This window comes from Pygocentrus nattereri, chromosome 17 (genome assembly GCF_015220715.1).
Source record: "Pygocentrus nattereri isolate fPygNat1 chromosome 17, fPygNat1.pri, whole genome shotgun sequence".
NCBI lineage: Eukaryota > Metazoa > Chordata > Actinopteri > Characiformes > Serrasalmidae > Pygocentrus > Pygocentrus nattereri.
Window position 1 is genome coordinate 20,301,298 of NC_051227.1, and position 20,975 is coordinate 20,322,272.

Here is a 20,975-nt window from a genome sequence, read left to right on the forward strand (position 1 = left end):
CCAATTAAGCATGTAGGTGTGTGTTGCATCTGCAAAGACTGTATTACAATAAAAATAAACATTACTTCTTACCTCGCAAAGGAAAACAGATACACTAGCTAACAACAGCGTTTTGATGGCTAGCTGCTTGTGTTATTAAATGTGCTAAATTGTAAAGAACACAAAATAGAGCAACTTAGTGGTGGGTTTTAGAGGGGCAGCAGCTTTGTTAGTAGATGATTTGTCCCAGTTTAGCACCAAAAGGTAAACAAGTTGTCAGCAGTCACATATTCTTGTTATGAGTCTCCTAGTGTTGCATTTAAGACCACTAGAGGCAAGTTTGTAGTACTTTGTAAATTCATTAAATATACATGATATATATTAATAAATAATATACTTAACTATATATTTTGAGAAAGAAATCTTTATTATATTATATTAAATATTATACAGCCTGAAAGTATTATTGTTCAATTTATATACTATTAATTAAAGTAAGTCACAAACTACAATCAACTACAAAAACAACAAAACCACATCCTCAACCAGCAGGACTGTTTTATTCTGTTTGAAAGTATTATTAATGTTTAATAATTATGGGGAAAAAAAAGAGTTTATTTCAGTTTCTCATTACCTCAGATAGAGGCATTACACTCAGGAATAAGCCCACCCTACGGCGAAGTACGAAGTCCAAACGGCATTCAGATCGAGACAATAACGAGACTGGACTCAAATAATACAACAAGATAATTTCCAACTGCCGCTAATATAATGATACTGATGCTTGGAGGAGAACGCTAACTGTTAATTCTGTTAACAGATGCTCATGTGATAGGGAGAGTGAAGGTCATCCTACCCACCAAAAGAGAGTGAAACCATTTATGCTCTCTTGGACTCCCAGACATGGATCACATGGAAAGGAGGGAGATGAGAAGGAAGGAGATGAGATGAGATCTCCCAGGAAGGGAGATCAAACTTTTGATCTCCTGGCAATATGACAAATACTTATATGGTCATAGACCTAGTCCTCAGTATCCCAAATCTTAAAAGTTGGACTCGTTGCCTTGTCGCCTGTTCATTCACATTCTCTCTCCCTCACACACACACACACACACACACACACACACACAGACTGGTGTCATTTAGCATTCAGTCTTATGTCAGTATCTGCACCCCAGTGAGCGTAGAACAGCTGTAACTATTAAGTACTACTACACGCTGCTGTAAGTAAATGACCTACATTCAATATCAACTGTAAATACACATGCAACACACACCATTATCTATATGCACCTCATAACAGCAGAAAACACACACACACACACACACACACACACACACACACACACACAGATATACACCCCCTCCCCTGTGTAGCTCTATATGAGGAAAGTAAACATGAGGCTGACTGGTAATTCCAGCAGCTATGCCTGCTTTCTGCTGCTTGGAGCAATTATCAGATGTCTCGATACCAACTCCACATGCTGCAGCTGGCAGTCTTATTGACTTTGTTTCAGTGCACGTTCCTCTGGCTCCCCATGCTGCGGGGTTATAAATAGAAAACTATATAAATTAGGATCCACTCTTCTGCAGTAATAGCTGACTACACATGCCACAAACCTCAAACAGCCCATCTCTCTGCCATTTTTCTACAGCCTGTGTTTACATAAAGAGACTTTTACTTCATGTAATATCTCTGGGATGAGTTGGAGGGGCATCCACGATCCAGAACTAATCATCCAACAGTACCTGACCCTCACCATGCTGCTGTTGCTGAATGCAATCAAATCTTCACAGCAATATTTGGACACCTTGTGGAAAGTCTTTTCAGAAGAGAAGAGGCTCTTACTGCAGCAGAGGGGGACATATTCCTGAAATACCCATAATTTCAGAAGAAGCTTTGGGAATGTGTTCACAAATTTTTGGAAACAGAGCTGGATTTCCAGACCCAGACTAAGCCTAAATCTATAAACCACCACTGACATTGTAATTTTATCCAAGACTAGGTTTAATCCATGTCTGTGAAATGAACTCCGTGTTTGTAAAATGAAAATACCCATCTACATATACATGTAATCTGAACAAAATGTATGCGTTTGTCAGATGTTGTAGGTGTTGTGTGTATAGAACACATGCATGTATAAATGTATGCTTATAAACTGTATAAACTGATTAATTATACTTGTGAAAATGTTGATATCAGGTAGATATTAAGAAATATTCCAGTCCAATTTAGGTGTATATTAAATACACCTATATTATTATTATATACACCTATATATATATTAAAGGTCTTTCATCCCCCAATTGATCTAAATTATCACATGACTATTAGGCTGTATGTAAACAGTCACTGATTCACTTTATTTCTCCATGTCCATTTGTTTAGAATGACTTCTTTCTGCTCGTCTCTCCCCACGATTTCCTCACTCACAGTATTTTTCTTTCTCGCTATCTCTCTGTCTCTTTACATCAGTGCTCGTTGATGGTGTGCGTGTGATTGCTATCTCCGTCTTCCAAAAGGAAATGGCCTGTCAAAGCCTTGCAGAGGAGAGGAAAAGTTCAGACTCAAAGGAGAAGAAAAGAGAAGTTTAAGGCAGCATGTTGATGAGGGCTGGAGTCAGGTTTGCCCCTACCCTTCCTGCCTTTCTTTTCTCTCGCTCTCTCTCTCCTGCTGGGCTGCTGTCAGGGCTTTTGGCAGGGACACTGAGCTGTGTGATGCAGATCAAGTGATTTCCAATGGGCCGCTGCACTCCAGAGCACACACCAATGCCTCTTCTGTCCACCCCCGCCAAGCGCTGCATCCACTGCCCACTACCCAGCCCTGAACACAAACACGCTAGATTTAAAGAGTTTGGTGAAGAGTCAAAGTTACTCAATATTACCCTCACTCTGAATGTAGCTGATCAGCCAAGACATGCTTGGTGTCTGAAGTGCGTTTCTTTTGTTTTCCAGCAGAACTATGAGGCTAATGTCGCTAAAAATACTGGTTTCCATAAAGGCTACTGTAGTTTCTGCTACTGTATGATGTACTATTATTACAGAAATGGACAGAAACAGGTCAAATAGCTATTAAAAAAGCAGTAATAGCCATGTTGTAGCGGGAAGTTTGATGGATTTTTTTGGACAAGCATGATTATTTAGCCAAAGAGTTTATACACTGTTCATTAATATAAGACTCATTTTACATTGTAGCTACATTAGCCTCGTAGGTCCAGCGCAGAACTAAGGAAAATGAAACACCAAATATGACTTTGCTGATCAACTACATCTGTTTTGTAAGTATACTCAATGGAAAATATTAACCTCAGGAGGTACAGAATTAGGGGCTTTAGAATTATAATGCCTCTTACAAGCTAATATCTTAATATGTTTTGACTGTGTGAGGTAGGCGACTTTGCGTGGACGTGGCCTTTCAGTGCACGTAATAAAGCGCAATGTTTTTGAACTTTTTGTGTGTGGGGATTCAAAGCTCTGATGAATCTGCAAAAGCAGGTGTGCTGGGGCGCTCTTAGCCAATTCTTACCCTCCCGGTGACAAGCCAGCTCTAAACAGTCCTGTTGGGCTGGGCTTGGCTGAGCAGAATGAAAAGCAGCGATTGATTCCGCCTCCTGTATTGTAATCTCTTTACTCCTCACCCACATGGCCCCAGAGCCAGGCAAAAGGCAAATTGAATAGGGAGAAAAATAAATACGGCCTTTATTGCTGTGGAAATGAGAAGAGGGCAGGGGAGAGCAAGAAAAAAAAAGAAGAAAGAAAAGGAGTCATTTACGTGGCCACGTTAGCCGGCGTTGAAAGATGAATTGATAATTGGAGGGGTTGTGAGAGGGCTTAGCTTTTGCTAACCACCTAGTCATGACAATGAGTTGGCTAAACATTGCACCTCAATGCCTGCAGATCTGGACACAAACACTCCACACACTACAGGTATGCTCACAGATCTCCTGTATGATAAACTGTGCTTACAGCACAATTTAATCAAAACTTCAACCATACTCTGCTTCTGTAAGCCAAAGCATGCAATGAGATTTATTAAATTCCTATTTTATAGGACACTTAATCCAGTCAGCATTTGTGTGTGGTGTGGGGGGGTTTGCAGGTAGTTTCAAAGGGAAATGAGCTCACTGCTTGTTCTGCTGGGCTTGTTTTGGTTAGAGCTACACAGCTGGCTCTTATCATAAATACAGTTAGTGCAGTTGCTGCCAATAATAACAATCCAAACAATGGCTTAGGTTTCAGAGTTACAACCTAAAGGGCCCATATCATGGAAAAACAAATTTTATTTGCTTTTTGCATTGCTGAAACATTGTTAAAGTTTAGAAATGTACCTTACAGTCCACATTTGGAAACTGAACTGCAAAAACAGCCCATTTTGAATTAAATGTATTTTGTCATGTCACAAAAAACAACACACGTGCATATCTCTATCAATTCAGCTTACTGCTTGTCCAAGCCCAATCTCAGTTAATTTATAAGGAGGGTTTCAGTCTAGATTTCTTTAAGAATAATGTGCAACACAGAACAGCCAATTAGATTTAATTATTAGTTATTTAATTACAAATAACTTAACAACCTGTTCAATTATAAGATATAAAACTATGTTTAAAAATCCACAGTAAAAACACCAACTAAATAAAGTATTTCAAATGACTTTCTTTTGGCAATCATTGTGTTGTTCTTATATATTTAATTCATGTAACAACATATGCATTTGAATCAGAGAAAACCAATTAATTACTTCAAAATTTAATTGCACACATCTCAAAGCTCAATATTTTGCAACCAACCAAGTAATGGAAATTTGAGTGCCCAATTGTAATGCACTGCATGTAGCCTATTTCACACAGGCCACAACATACAGCAGTTCATGCTAAAATGCAGTTAGCACTGGTGTGATCAGCAGCAATTAACAAATACATGACCTACAAAAGCAACAGCATACTTTTGTGCCTATAATTTAGGTCGCACACTCCGCTGTTGCTCAATGCATATTTGTCTGCCAGCTTTTGATCCTCTTTGATGTTGGGCTTTGAGGGAAGGACAGGCTTGGAGCTTCATGAGCTTTGGATCAGTGGTCAATACCAATCCCCTGCAGCTAAACAGACTCACTGCTGTATCAAACATGGACTTTGGCTTGGGAAACTAAACACTGATTTCAAATATTTGCTGAAGGAAAATACGCAATGAGCTACAGTGGTCTTTCATCTTCTGTACCTATAATACCAAAGCTGCACTGAGCTGTGATTCGCATGTCAGTAGTTTAAGTTACCCATTACTGACAACACTAACCTAAGCACTTTATATCAAAGTTAGATGCACAGATGTTCAAAAGAGAAAAAAAAAAAAGAAAATCAATACTGAAACATACGTTCACAATGTAAGGTTATCATCGGTTCGTAATCTTAAAGACACAGAACAAAAGCAAGCCTATTATTCTAAGCCTTCTAATATAAAATGGTGTAGCCCTAGAAATACCTTGATTCACTTTACTGTAATATGATTCACTGCCGTTTCTGATACTTTGTGCTGTACTCTTATTCACTATAGGCTTTGATTCACTGCACTGTACCTAGATTCACAGCTGTATGCTTTGATGGCACTGTACTTCAATTCACTGCAGATTTCAATTCACTGAACTGTACTATGATTCATTGTAGACTTTGATTCACTGCATTTTACTGTAATTCAATTCAGGCACTGATTCACTTCACTGTACCTGCTTTTACTCAATTCATTACTCAATTCATTACGTAAATCATTTCAGGCTTTGATTCACTGCATTTTGACTCACAGCAGTGTATGTGGATTCCCTGTGGATTCTAATTCATTGCACTGTTCTTGAATTCACCGAAGGCTCTGATTCACTGCACAGCACCTTGAATCATAACACTATACTTTAATTAACTGAACCTTATTTTAATTCACTGCATATTGTGATTCCCCAAACTGTACTCTGATCCACTGTCGGCGTGGATTCACTGCATTGTACCTTGCTTTACTGGACTCTACTGTAACTCAATTCAGGCTTTGATTCACTGCATTGTACCTTGCTTTACTGCACTCTACTGTAACTCAATTCAGGTTTTGATTCACTGCATTGTATCTTGCTTTACTGCACTTTCCTGTAATTTAATGTAGGTTTTGACTCAATGCACTTTAATTCACTGCAGTGTATACTGATTCACTGTGGATTTTAAGTCACTGCACTGTACTATGATTAACTGCAGGCTCTGATTCATAGCACTGGACTCTGATTCACTGTAAGCTTTGAATCACGGCACTGTATGTTGATTCAAAGCAGTATGCTTTAATTGACCATACAGTATTTCAATTCACTGCAGGGTGATTTACCTCACTGTACTCCAATTCATTGTAGGCTTTGATTTACCTCACTGTACCATGCTTTACTGCATGCTACTGTAATTCAATTCAGGCTTAGATTCACTGCACTGTACCTTGCTTTATTATACTTCACTATAATTCAATACAGGCTTTGATTCACTAAACTGTACTTCGATTCACTGCAGTGTGTGTCAATTTACTGTGGATTTTAATTCATTGAACTGCATTATTATTCACTGTACTGTACTTTGATTCACAGAAAAAAAAACGTGGATAGCTTCACACCATCATGTCGATCTGTAGACAAATTTGTGTAAATTCTAAGTGCAAAGATGCTAATGACCTGAGTTTGTACAGACAATAGGAAGGTGGATACATTTCTCTTTTTCCTTTAATACTTTGGACTTTGAGTAACATTAATTGCAATCTTTAAGAATAAGACAACAGAATGACATTCAGCTTTGTTTACACAAACAAAAACTCTATGATCAGTTCTGTGCATGTGCACACTCTTGTCTGTTAGTGTTGTGGTGAATCACTCAGCCTTGACACAGATCCTTCCTATCTGAGGGGTTGCTGAGACACAGCCAACCAGAGGGCACAGTGAAGCAGACAGCAGAGCGTGTATGTGATTCGCTGCTTCACTCAACCCTGGCCTGTAGCCCGCCACATGAAGAGCGAGATAAGGCCGCATTGCTATCTCCTCAACACTATCTAAGCCCACAGAACTTGGCCTTTACATTTATCTCACACTAGTTTCTTTTCTATCACTATGTTTGGTGGATAGGTCTAGGTGAGTTCACCTGAGGATGCAGCTGTGGTTTCCCAACGGGTTGCTCCAGAAACTAGCTTCAGGATTAGGTTGGGAAAATATATCGCTAAATCACAGCCACTTAACATAATTTTGCAGGACAAATCACCTGCTTATGAAAGACCGAGTTGGAGTTAGGAAGTTAGTGCATGTGTGTGTGCGATGCTGTATGTTTGAGCATGTGCCCCACAGCTCACTTCTCAACAGTGCACAGGTGTTTGTACAGGTGTGTGCAGTCAGTGTGGGTCAGTATTAATCTTGTCAGTGGGGGAAGGGCTGTCTGTCTTATTCATATTGAGGCTGAGGTACAGGTCTTTGGTAGCCTTAAATTCCTTCTTATGCAAGTATTAACAGAGACTGAAGCACAACAACTCACATAAGTAGGACAAGATTAAAAAGAATGTGCAAAGTTTCCAAATGCATCAAGCTTACAATGAAACAGAGTGATCCTTAAACCATATCTGACTTACTTTCTCTAGTTACCTTGAAGATAAAGTTATGAACCCCTTAATCTGTATGGGCCTGGTTATCAGCCTATATTTCAAGTCAAAGTATTTACCAAAGGACTTGTTGCAGTTATAGAACATGACTACCACAGACAATAATTCTGCCACATTTACCTATAAATAGATATGGCAGAAAACCCATTCACTCAAACCCGGTTCATAATAAAACCAAATGGGCAGTTGCTGAATTCAGTCTATGCAAAAGACATTTTACAAATTCTTCTAAGGAACGTGCAAATTACAGGACCCATATCCTACATTATGCTTTCCCTAACATTTGTAAGGTTTGCATTGGCTTAGGCACCAAAAACACTCATAATTCATTTAAACATGAATTTTCCAACCTCTATTGATCCCTTATAATTAAATGTTTTACTTAAATCCTTCACAGATGAGACTAGTTTCCCAAAGAAAAAACTTTGTGGTAATATAAATAATCACCTGCTTCGTCTTGCTTGGTTATCAAAAAAATCTTAGGGAAAATGAAAATAATCAGAACTGCTAATTTGTGCTTATAAAGAGTTTAATGGGTTAGAATTTTAAAGTCAATAATGGCACGAACATCATAAACAGAAAAACTTAGGAAAACAAACCAATGGCTACAAATGAAACTCTCATTCACAGACTCTGCGTCTGGGCTTCTGTAACGAGGCATTAGCTTCTCTGTGTAGAAAATACCGCTGCTATGCTTGAGTGAGATTCAGCCAAGCAGGGTTAAAGCGGTTGAAAACAGCTCAGTCTCATCCTCCTCCTCTTGCCTTCCTCTCAGAATAAGCTCATCGCTTGACATTTCCTTCCACTATGGAAAGCATGGCTCCTGGGGCTTCGCTGAGCCCCACCATAAATTTACCCTGCAGTAGCTACCTTTAAATGTCACTCAATCCGCAGCTGTATTAACTATTGGTGAGTGGGAGCCGGCAGTGCAACACCACAGACTCCTGAAATGACGGTGATAAAACAAAGATTTAGCTCATGCTACACCCACCTGTCGAAATGATCAGTCATGAAGAGCTTTCCTATATCATTTTTATTTTTGCACTATTTTAGAATAATGAAGTCATACAAGTCATGAAAACTATGAAATAGCACCTATGGAATAATGCAGTGCCCAGAAAAGGCATTCAACCAGTAAAACCATCATCTATATAAAATTCTTCAAAGTACCTTGATGCAGCTTTGAATACTCTGGACATTTTCTCAAGCAGCTAATCGTGGAGCCACCCAAGATGCTTTTCTAAAACGACTGAATATGACACTTTATGGTCAAAAACACACCAATCAGCTTAATCATTAAATTCAGTTGTTTCATTCAGTTCCACTGTATAAAACCAAGCAATTACCCATTCGGTCTGCCTTTACAAATATTTGTGAAAGGATGGGTTGTTCTAAAGAGCTCACTGAATTTCAGCGTGGTTCTGCAATAGGACGCAACTGTTGCAACAAGTGAGTTCATAAATTTTCTTCCCTGCATGATACTCCACAAACAACTGGGAGTGGTATAACCGAAAAGTGGAAACATTCAGGAACCACAGCAACTCTGCCATTGAAGTGTCTGACCATGTGAAGTTACAGAGCGGGATCGCCGAGTGCTGAGGCACATAGCGCAAAAAAGACACCAACACTGCTGACTCAATAACTGCAGAGTTCCAATACTCCTCTTGCATTGGCATGAGCTTCATAGCATGGGTTTCCATGACCAAGCAGCTGCATGCAAGCCTTACATCACCAAGCACAATGCCATGTGTCGAATGGAGTGGTGTAAAGCACGGCACCGCCGGACTTCGTGGAAACGTATTCTATGGAGTGACTAATCACACTTCTCTATCTGACAGTCTGTTGGACGAGTCTGGGTTTGGTGAACTCCATATTAATGCCTATGGGTTTAGAATGGGATGTCATAAAAGCTCCTGTATGTGTAGGTGTCCCAGTACTTTTGTCCATATAATGTACATATGCTGAGACCTTGTTGGCTACTGAAAACTACAGTGTTGTATTTATATTTACCTTAGAAACCAATTTAAATTATTCAATTTAAAGTATTTGAGCATACAAATGAACAGATTTTAACACTGTAGGTTTTGTTATAAAACATTTTACAAAATCAACTTTTAATAGAGTCTTGGTGTGGAAAAAAGACAGGAGGAGAATTACAACCAGACTGCACTAATGCTATTATAAAGCACAGAGGTGGAAATGTAAACTCTCAGAGCCGTTTTTTTTTTTCTTACAGTGGTGACAGTGAGCCTGTGTTCACTGATGGAATCATGAGCTCAGAACTGTACAAACATTTTTTTTTTTTGGATCCAAACCTACAGAATTCTACAAAGAAACTGCTCAAACACTAACATTGTCTTTGATAGAGTACTCTTCCAAAAAGAAAACTACAGTCTTGTATTTGTCTGTTTAAAATAACTTGGTTAAACATTTTGTTTCCACACATAAACTTAATACATGTTGCAGTATAGCACAAATGTCTAAATATATTTTGGGGCTTTGTAAGCCACAATATCACTTCTCATTTTCCAATACTGATACCAATATTAAAAGACTGAGTATCAGCTGATATCATGATTGATCAGACATTTTTCTCTGAAGGCTACAAAGGTTTAACACTGCCTGTTTCTAAATGGAATATTTAACTTAAGATGAGCACCTAAAAGTGGGCCATCATACCTATCAAACACTCAACTACTACACCACAAGAAAATATACATCTAGTAACAACACAGTGTAAATGAGCACTCTCTCAATATAGGTTTGTTACAGGACTGGATCAGATTCATTGTGTTTTTTTTCTATAGTTATTAGGTTAAATACATTATGTTTTTATGAGAGTGACGGAATGATTATGTATTTGTAGAGATTTTTGCTTGACTCTGAAATGTAGAATGAAAGAGGTGGTCCGGGTGGTGATGCTCTTTGGCTTGTGTGTGTAGTGGGCTGCTCTAATGAGATGGAGCGAGAGACCTCACTCACACCCACACTCGCAGAACAATAACAGCGGAGAGCCGTGAGTCAGAGAGGAGCACACACTGACCTTACTCTTTAACCCTCATTATACATCTCTCTCTCTCTGTCTCATTGTGTTGCTCTCACTTCAACTGCCTCTCACATTCCTTCACCCTCATCAGAGCCTGTGCTTTTTGCATTTAATCAGAGCGCAAAAACTGTCACACGCACACATGCATGCACACAGACACACGCAGGCTCCAGTGTGGCTGTCTTGAGGATTCAGGGGAGTGCTAGTCATTACCACAGGCCTATCCCCGAAAATGAGCTACAATTACAATAGCGACGCTCCACGGCGCTGCCAACTAGTGCAGAACAATCCTGTTTGAGCAAGGCTTTTTGTGTCTCTTACGCGGTGACCTCGCCACGGCCCCACAAATGCTGCTTTTAATTGCAGCTTGCTTTCAATTACGCCGAGCTTGTTCCCTTAATCGCTACTATCAAACATCCAGCGTCGTTTTTTTTCCACCGCCATTCAGAGGAAAGAATTCAACTCATCCCCACTACTCCTCAGTAACATAATAGATTAAACAAAACAGCGTGAGCAGTTCAGAGACTGAGCTGCTTTGAACGCACACGGACACACGCAGACTTGTTTTCATGCGATGTCAGGACATGGGGTCATACACAAGTGAGGACGCACTGTGGTCAGATTATGATCATCATAGTCAGTAGACAGATGTTGAGCTATGCTGATCTTCAGCAGAGAATGCATTTTGTATATTTGCATACAACTACGTCTTAACCTCTCTCTCATGTCCACAAGATCCTCTGGACAGCAGTGGCACTGACCAGTGCAGAAATCACAGCAGGTGCATGACAAAGCCTTTTTTGTGGATCGTTTTGAAGGGTGTACTCCAATATCTGATAGAATACCATAGACGGGCACAAACATGCGAGAGCTCAGACTTACAGTAGGTCCCCTGGAAAGAAAGCAGAAATGACAGGTGTGTCAGATTTCTGGAATGAATCTGCCCACAGCATCTCCAGATAAGATCCAAAAATCAAACACATATCAATGCAAGGTGTAAACGAGCTCTAAAGTTGTGCTTTAATAAAACACTGCCTTGTGAATGTACAAAGCACAATGAAAACACTACTTCTCTCCAACCAGCATTTCACCCCAAAATCCCCTACTTCCCCCACTGCTCCTTCTCCCTTCTCCGCGCAGCAGCATTAATCATGGTGGCCCTGAACAGACTGATGGGTTGGGGGCATTCAGTCCTGGGGCAGCTTTGTTCCGAACACTGCCCTCCTCTCAATGCGTCTCCATAGTGTTTTTGTGTGTCTGGAGAGGAAACTCTCGGAAGCCCCTCTGCTCCTCCCTCTCACGGCATTCGCAGATTAGCCCCCAAAAGCCCCAGCAAGCACCCTGACATGGCAACGATCTGCTGGGGTGATTCACTACAGCCTCAGCACAGCCCTCTGGCCCATACCTTCAGACTGCGCCTAGCAACCAGTGGAGGGAGAGAGCGAGAGGGAGAGAGCGAGTGAGAGAGAGTGCGAGAAAGAGTGCGAGAGAGAGCAAGTGCGAGAGACTGACCAGATTTTCAATGGGCTAGACACATAGACTCCATGGGGAGAATGTTAGAAATGGTGGGGAAAAAATAACACAGCGTACGAATAACATGTGAATGAAAGAGACTGCAGAGAGGAGAAAAGCGGGCGGGAAGAAAGGAAGAAGTAGATCGGAGGCTCAAGTCTCCTTCTATTATCCACAAGTCAGTTTAGACATCTTAAGGCTTTTTTTTTCCTTCATAAAAGCACGCAAACACACAAAAGCAGACACTGTTTAACGTGAACTAAAGCACAGCTGTTCAGTTCACACAAATAAATCATACATTAAATCAACAGCAGCTTTGTATTTTACAGGCAAATAAAGTTAATACCATTCACTTCCAACGGAAAACAGAAGAAAACATAAAACGCTTCCTGACTGCACTCAAAATTCAGCCCCACCGCATTTATGTAATTAACCGCAGTAATATTCTACTTAATGGCGCATACCTGAACCACACAGGTTGCATCTGTGTGTCTGGTAATTGCATATAGGTTCATGGATTTTTTTTTGCAAAATGAAATAACACTTTTCACTCTCCTATTCAGGACAGGCAGTGGAAACAAATCCATCACTGATCATCGTTATTTATCCAGACACTAACTCCACTATTAACATTCCAAGTCTACACGTCTACTGAGCTCATACATTGCAATAAGCAAACCAAATGCATGAATGACATATTTACTATTAGTTTTAGTGGGTTCACATCAACACTATGCAGTTTCCCAACATAGCATTTATTATGGTTTGAATAAAATCAGAACCAAATCTGAATAAAACAGGAATGGAAACAGAAGACAGCAGTGCAGTACTGGGATGAGGACCACACCTCCCAAAAAGCAGCTCGACATGCTCCATACACAGTAGCGTTGTATTTCATCCAACAGCCTCCCACCCCAACCAGTAAACACCTTATGCTGCATGCTCCCTTTCAATCGCCACAACATATGAAACTAGTGAGATATAAACGCGGTGCTAACACAACAGCATCACATAAAAAGTGCCATTAAAAGCTGTTTTGGTGCAATGCCATTAAAGGACCATGTTTGATTCCCTAGAGAACGTTTCAGTGTATGGTTCACTTTTGTAAACAAGGTGTGTCAGTGTGAAGAACCTTGTTCTGAAGATTACAGAACTTCCTTAATTGGTTCTGGATCAATCAAAGGCTTTCAGAAGACAAGAATCATTCAGCCTATCCAAGCCGAGAATCTTTATTTTTTTCAAGAAAACATAACTTTCTTACTCTCACACTGTTTCCAGGCTGAACATGGGCAGGTGTGTATGCCACTGTTGTGGAGAGGGGGCGGGCGCGTGGGGGTCCCACTGTGCGCGACTGTCTGCCCGCGCAACGGGCTGCCACCGCACTCCACTCAGCTTCAGCAGTGAGATGAGCGCTCAAACCTCCAGTATAACCCCTCACCTATGGACTGAACTTTGGATTTTAAATCCACATAACAAGGCTCAGAACTGAAGAAATCAGCGATAAAGACCATCACTTGTTCCTATTTGTCCATTTCACTTCCACTGAACGAACCAATCTCGACACCACACAGTCATGAAGTGTGGCAGATCTGCTGCAACATCACAACACGCAAACATCTCAGAGGTGCTTCTGAAAGCCACCATCAGACGCAAACAGCTTCCAACCGCACGCTTAAAGTTCCTAAACATAGTTTAAAGAGTCCGCACACATAGGAAGAGGACCAAAGACACACGAGAGGCTCCGGACTGCTTGTATAAACTCAAACAGCTCCACACTGTTAGTCCCTAGAAACTCACCATCAGCCTGAAAGTGCAGTAATCCACAGAAGAACAGCCACGCTAGTGGACCCATCCTGTTCCAGCGCACATCCACGGCTCTCCTGCGTTCAGCTTCTACCCTCAGCCGAGGGAAGTTTTCTCTCTCTCTCTCTCTCTCTGATCCTGTGGTGCGCTCTCCTGTTTGGCTCAGGGTCTCTCTGAAGCCCGCCGGGGTGTGCACGCCTTCAGCGGGGTCATAGTGAGAGAAACTCCACAGCCCGGTGTACTAGAGAGCCAGTTCCAGACCAGTGTTATTAGAGTCAAACACCCAGCCCAGTGCGCACTGAGGTACAAGAGTCAGGCAGTCAAAGCCCCCCGTACGTTAAAAAGCCCAATACCCAGTGCCAAAGATGCTGTTAAACGGCCAGTGCCACGGTCCAAAAACAAGCCAATGAAAATATCCAAACGCGCTGTTTCTTTTTCCACTCATCTGCCACGACCTCCGCGTGTCCAGAGTGTTAACTCCTCTCCTCCTTCCTATTTTTTTCTTCACACACTCCTTTAGAACCTCGCCGATCTCCTCCAGTGGCACACGCACCCAAACTGTGCCTTAGCGCGGATGGCACTCCGCTCAGCCCGCCCCAAGCCCCGTGCTGCTGCGCTAATGCACCGACGGAGAGCTGGAGAGCAGAGCTGGGCTGGGCGCTCAGCGATCTAACTCTGGAGCAGCCCGGCTCAACCGAGGAGGAGGAGGAGGAGAGGGAGAGGGAGGAGGAGGAGGAGGAGGAGGAGGAGAAGGAGGGAGAGACTGCTGCTGGCTTGACTAAGTGCACACAGGAGCCACGTTAGAGAACAAGGCTTAAGTTGACTTCTTTTTCGCCAGCATCGTGCGCAAATGTTTCCGTTCCACCTTAAATGGCGAGGCAGTCACATTCTGGCGCGTCACATTGGAGTTTGTTCAAACTTGTTCGAATTTCCCCGTTCCACCTTAAATGGTACAGCTGTTACCTTCTGGCACCTTATGTTCGAATTTGTTCCAGAGGCGCCGGAACGTAACCGTTGACCATTTAAGGTGGAACGGGGAAATTCGAACACGCAGCTGGCGAATAGTCGTTAGAAAGAGAGATTATAGATGCTTCTGCATCCGGGCATTTACGTCAATTTGCGAATAACGGCTGTGCTAATCTACGTTAGCAGGCGCTGCTGGTGGGCAACGTATAGATATCACGACTGTAGCCCAAGTTAACGTCCATAAAACTGGATGCCAAGATCCAGCAGCTACTTCAAGGAAGGTATATTCTATAATGTGTTGAAATCTCTCAAAAAAGAGACATTTATTCGACATGTGACACCTTAATTGTTTTTTTTCCCTGTACATCCGGGAATTTCTGTCAATAACGGCTGTATAATCTTGGCTAGCGAGCACACAAGCGAGTTCATTAGCCACGACACATAATATCAGTGCATGTCAGGTGATAATCTGTAGCACCAAGAAATAAAGCCTAAAAACAAATAAACAAATGAATGTTATGGAATGACTGTGAAATAATACTGAAGTTTAACCCAAGAATGGCAAGCAAATCAGTGCAAGTTCTTCAAAGCCTGGCCTCAACGCTAAAACTAGCCTACCAAACTGCTACCTTTCCACTTAGTTTCATTTTAATGGGAGCGCCTGCAAGAGCTGAAATTACTGCCTCCTTTAGTCACACGAACACAGAAATGTCATTTACTGACTTGGGCAACCAATTTACATGCTAATATTAGCATACAGCAGTAATTCTGAATGCACCCAGCACAGTCTGCAAAATAAACACTGCACTGTGTCTGATGTGTTATTCTTTACACTCGCAAATGAGAAGTTACTCTGTGCTGAGATTTGGATGTAAATCAGGCTTTATGTCCAGAGCTCTTTAATCAGACTTAAATTTACTGGCACGGACCCATTTTTCACGGCAAGCCCGAAGGCATCATTTGTAGTAGTTCACTTTATTGTACATTTCATTTTCAGTTCATTTTCTTGTATTGTTCACAAGAAATCTCATTTACAGTGAGGGAGAAGTGACTTAAGATTACCTGACACACCAGGCACATCTTAACTTAAGTAGTTTTGCCTTTTTTCCCCTGACTTACAAAATGAAGGCAATGATTAATAAAACAGAGCCAAACTCACTCACTCCAACTTCTCTATGTTGCGTACATTAACATTCTTCATAGTAGTTAGATTTAGAATAAGAGGATGACAGGTCTGTCTGATGGCCTAGGCCAAAATGAGCAGGTCTGCTGACCAGGAGCACTGGCCTGCTTCCCTCTCACACTTTCATCAGGTTTCCGTCAGAGTTCTTGCATCAGGCCCTCGTGGATGAGACATCAGCTCCCCTTAATGGCCAAAGTGGGTACTGCAGTTTCGGAACGTCAGCCAATTGAACTTGGGTCGGTGTTTTTATCAAGACCAAGAAAAAACAGTAAGGCAAAACCAGAATACTAATATTAATAGATATACATCTAACAACGGAATAATATGCATATGTAACGGAACCTGATTTCCTCCCAACGGAGGCCTCGGATAACAGAAAAGAGACATTATTCTTCCCACAAAAAAGAACCCATCCATACTCCACTGACATTCTGCATATGCAGAGTGTTTTGCACATGCAAATCTATCTATCTGTCTGTCTATCTGTCTAGACACAAATCTATAAATGTAACATCACACGCACATCAGATTTTTTAAGGAATCAAAAAGGCTAAAAAGTACATGAGCCAAAACATGTCTGATGTGTCAGATAATGTTCAATTACATTTCTTTCCCTCATCTTAGGAGTTTGGCATTTTATATGACAGCAGGTTATTTCATGTGAAACAAAAAAGCAAGACGTAAATTAGAGTGAACTACTACAAATGATGCCTTTGAACTTACAGTCAAACAAAAAAAAGAGTCAATGCCAGCAAAGCTAAGGCAGGGAAGCTGATGAAAGAAGAGGTGGAAAAAAAATCATCAAATGAAGCCTGATTCTTCAGATGTCCTCGCTGAACCTGTACAGGCATTTCTCCCCACAGTATGAGGGTCTGCTTCTGCTCTGGAATACCCCTTGTACGAGTGATGTCTGACATCAAAGACAAATTAAAGCACCTGAAAACAGCTCTTAGAAAACCATTCAAAACAAGCACTTAAAGAGAAATACCTATACATGCCCCCTCCCCCAACCCCCTTCCCCACCTGCCTACACACAGACTCGGCATTCATAGTGCCACCTGCAGAGTCACAGTGCTATTCAAAAGAAAGCAGAAAATTTGAAAATAGAAACATTCTTAAAATTTCAAAACTCATCATTCATATGGAACCAAGCTGTAAAAAAAAAGGAAAAAAAAGCCCTTTTTGAATTCAATGTTTTTGTGATGTCACAAACACGTACAACATACATCCACCAATTCAGCCTTCATTAGTTCCACGTATGACATGTGTCAATATATGTATCAGAAACAGTTCTTATATGATTATTATCCAACCTCTCTACATCTCTAGAATCCAGGTTTGTTGTTTTTAAGACTGGTAAATGTTAACTTCTGTTCTGATTGGCTGCTCTGTATTGAGATGCAGTCAAAATGTAGTACAGGCTGAATCACTTCTTATAGCTTCATCGTGGGCTAAATAGGCTTTAGACAATAGGTGTATATATGTAAATGAGTTGGATTTAATGACATCACAAGAACAATGAAATTAAAATAGGCTATTTGTTTCCGAATATGAATTGAGGAGTGAACTGTACTTTTTAAAACTAACAACATTTCCATACATCAACTAACTCTTATTTCAGAAAAGCAAGAAAAAAAAGATTTTCCATGAAATGGGCCCTTTAAAGACACAACAACAAAAACAGCCTGTTTTGCTGATGTGAAAGTAATGTGAAAATAAATAGTGACTGCTATTTTGTACCTAAAGGTCAAACATGGACATGAACTAAGCAAGTAAAAGTAATTAACCCTAAAACAGGTTTATGATCATATTTTAGGCACTAATTGCTTTTTCAGCCCTTTTCTCTGTTTGCTGAAAGTCACACAGCTTTCTCACTGCAACACTGGCAGGGCATGCAGTCGCAGAGAAAAGAGAAAATAAAGTGATTTGTCTTGATATTCAAATGCAGTGTCTGAGGAGTGCACATTAAATGATTTATTCTTTTGTTGCCTGCCTCAGTAGCTAACAGTGGGGGTAGATATTGGAAGCTGAAGCTGGAGTCAGCGCTGAGTCCAAAGTGATAAACAAAGAGGGATCATATTGGTGGAGAAGAGTTATGGACCAAGACATACCACAGAATTTCATTAAACCAGTAGAAATGTGAAAAAATACACTGATGTATATATTGAGAGGCATAGGTGCAGGAGTTGCAAATGATGAATCTGTGGCAGAACGCTGAAATTGTCCCATTAACCATAAAGAACAGAATAAGATTAATCAAAATGGCTTCTTTACTGCTTTTGTCACAAACAAATGTGCTCCATTGCACTGAATTATAACTTGGGCTGTCCATTTTCCTGGGAAAAAAAAAAACTCTCTCTTATAAACTACCTCAAACAATGAAGAATAAGAAGTAGTACACAGCTGAAAAGCACTGCACATACACATGGCCTTTAGCAAGGCAAGTTGAAAACAGAATGTCTTTCTGGATGTTTCTGTAGCGGAAAAGCATGTTAAACAATATTTATGTCCCAGCCTTGTGTGCAGGGCTAGAAGTTGCATTCTAGTCTGGAAAGCATTCTGTAGTGTTTATGTGCTGTAAACAAATGAAAAGTATAAAAAGACCCAGGTGGCATCCCGCAGAGAATGCAACTCTCTGCATCCATAAACAGCACGGGTCGTTTCTTTACGTACAGCGAAAAGGGCTGTAAGCTGCCCCCACCAGCGCTATCGCTGTCAGCCAACCCCCCCACCGCCTTTCACCTTCATTCCTGCATTCTAAATCTGTCCACTGTATCTCTGTATCTTTCTGAGTAGTTTTTTTTTTTTTTGGAGGGGGGGGCACAAAAGGTTGGCTAGAAGCGGATTTATTTTAATTAAAAAAAAAAATAGGTGTTTACTCAAGGCTAAAGGAGACACTTCAAAATGAGATGTGTTGGGGGGATGGATTTGGGGCTGTAACTTATGAGGCACGCCTCTATCAGCCTCCTCCACACTGGGAGAGCATCGTCCGCTTTCTAATTAACTTAGCATTGATAGAGGTACAAAATACCACAGGTTCATGACAGGGGGGATCTAAAGACCAGCCTCAGGAGAAATGCCGGCTATAAAACTGAGCCAGTGTCTTCATGTGTCCAACAAAACCCACTGATGATGGCATGACTCAGAGTCTGAGAAATACATGGCATGACTGCTGGTATAAACATGCTGAATCAAGAGCAGACTGACGGTAACTTGCTTTACCGTTTGAACATCACAGTGGTTACATTAATCAGAAATGTTCACTCACTGCATTTACCACCAAATGTAGCCGTAGCATCGAATGGAAGGAGCATAAAAATCAGATTTTCTGTTTTTGAGGACGATTTGCTTAAACGTTCTAATGATTGAAAAATATAAAGTTCATTTAAAAACAAAAAGATTGCAAAGTAGCATGCGAATGCAAAACAATGGTCTCCTGAAATAGCGCAAGTGAGCTATAAACAGAACAGAAATAAAAAAAAAAAAGTTTGAACAATATAAATTTAAACAAACTGTCTTTTGCAGAATTATCGCAATAATTAATAGTATTTACATTTATAGCATTTAGCAGACTCTCTTATCCAGAGTGACTCACGAAAATGCTTTGTCGTCTTCCTAGAGAAAGCATTTTTGCTAGTTACAAACAGGTTAGAGTAAAAGATACTCCTGAGTTCCCATATTGCTAGACAAAAGTCAAGTACTTCAATTAGCGGTCAAATTAGTGCTTAAATTAGTGTACTGTGATCCGAATTCAGTTCTGAAGTACTACACATGATCATTACAGAGCTTTCATACTATATATTTACTATATATTTACCAACTGGACAAGCTTCTTATATTACTTAATCATGTACAATGGCAACTATATTCTATTACAGACTACATGCAACACCATTACCATCCAGTGATTCTCTGTTTGTTTGGTTGGAGCCAAAAATGTTGCCAAACTAGTGTGTTTGATTTGCATTTTCCCCCACATTCTTTGCCAGAATGAAGATTGTTAGTCTTTCCATGGGTGTCCAAGTATGAGTTGGTGATGTTCTGCCTGTATAGCCTATAATTAAGTGCAGTCTTTTCAACTGTAAATATTTCTGAACTAACCATAGATTAGAATGATTGTGCAACACTATTCTAAACACATTAAACCTTGTTTAGCATTCCCAAATTTGAATATCAGTATGTCACACAAGTGCAAATAAAATGTCAGAACCTGAAGTTTTAACTCTAAGTAAGCAACCTTATACATTTCTCATTTCGTAGTTTCCACAAAATTGGCAAACGAGAGACTAATGGGTGCACTGGTGATAGTAAATTCCAATGCAAAGTTTTGAAGATTCATTTCTTTCCATTTTTTTAATACTATGATTTTAATATAATATTAACAAGTCCAAAGTCAGCTGAAAGCCAGTGGTAACACCTCTAAAGAAAATATCTTCAGAAATACATGGCATGAGTGGTGCCTGTTGAATAAAGGCCAGATTTATGTTAAAGTATACTGCTGTTAGAACATTACTGTGCTCATGTCAATCAAAAATGTCCACTCTGCCTTTATCACCAATGAATAAGGTCCATATGACCGATTGTTAACACTGTCTCTTTTCAAAGGAAATTGACAATTTTATGCAACTCTGAAGAAGAAAAAGCTCTTCAAGATGGTTAAACTGCAGCGCTCTGTCACAAATGTCAAACCACCACCATCTCCTTGAAATTAGTATTCATGTGGTGGAATCAAACGCTAGCCACAACAAGGGCAAACACTTCAAGTGAGCCTTGCTAAGGCAAACACACCCCCAACGTTCAATTATATCCCCCTTTTCTTACCTCTTCACTCAC

General features: G+C 40.5%; 1 protein-coding gene across 9 annotated transcripts in view; it reads right to left on the minus strand.

Moving 5' to 3' along the window:
* robo2 (roundabout, axon guidance receptor, homolog 2 (Drosophila)) overlaps window positions 1–20,975 on the minus strand; it is a 608,847-nt gene that overhangs the window by 257,385 nt on the left and 330,487 nt on the right. Inside the window, exon 1 of one of the 9 annotated variants that reach the window (XM_037546540.1) lies at window positions 13,988–14,668. The exons of the other annotated variants lie outside the window; for them this stretch is intronic. Coding sequence (XP_037402437.1) covers window positions 13,988–14,042 — 55 coding nt within the window. The 5' untranslated portion in view covers window positions 14,043–14,668. Of the gene's footprint in view, window positions 1–13,987; window positions 14,669–20,975 lie in introns of those variants that run through there. 9 annotated transcript variants of the gene reach the window in all.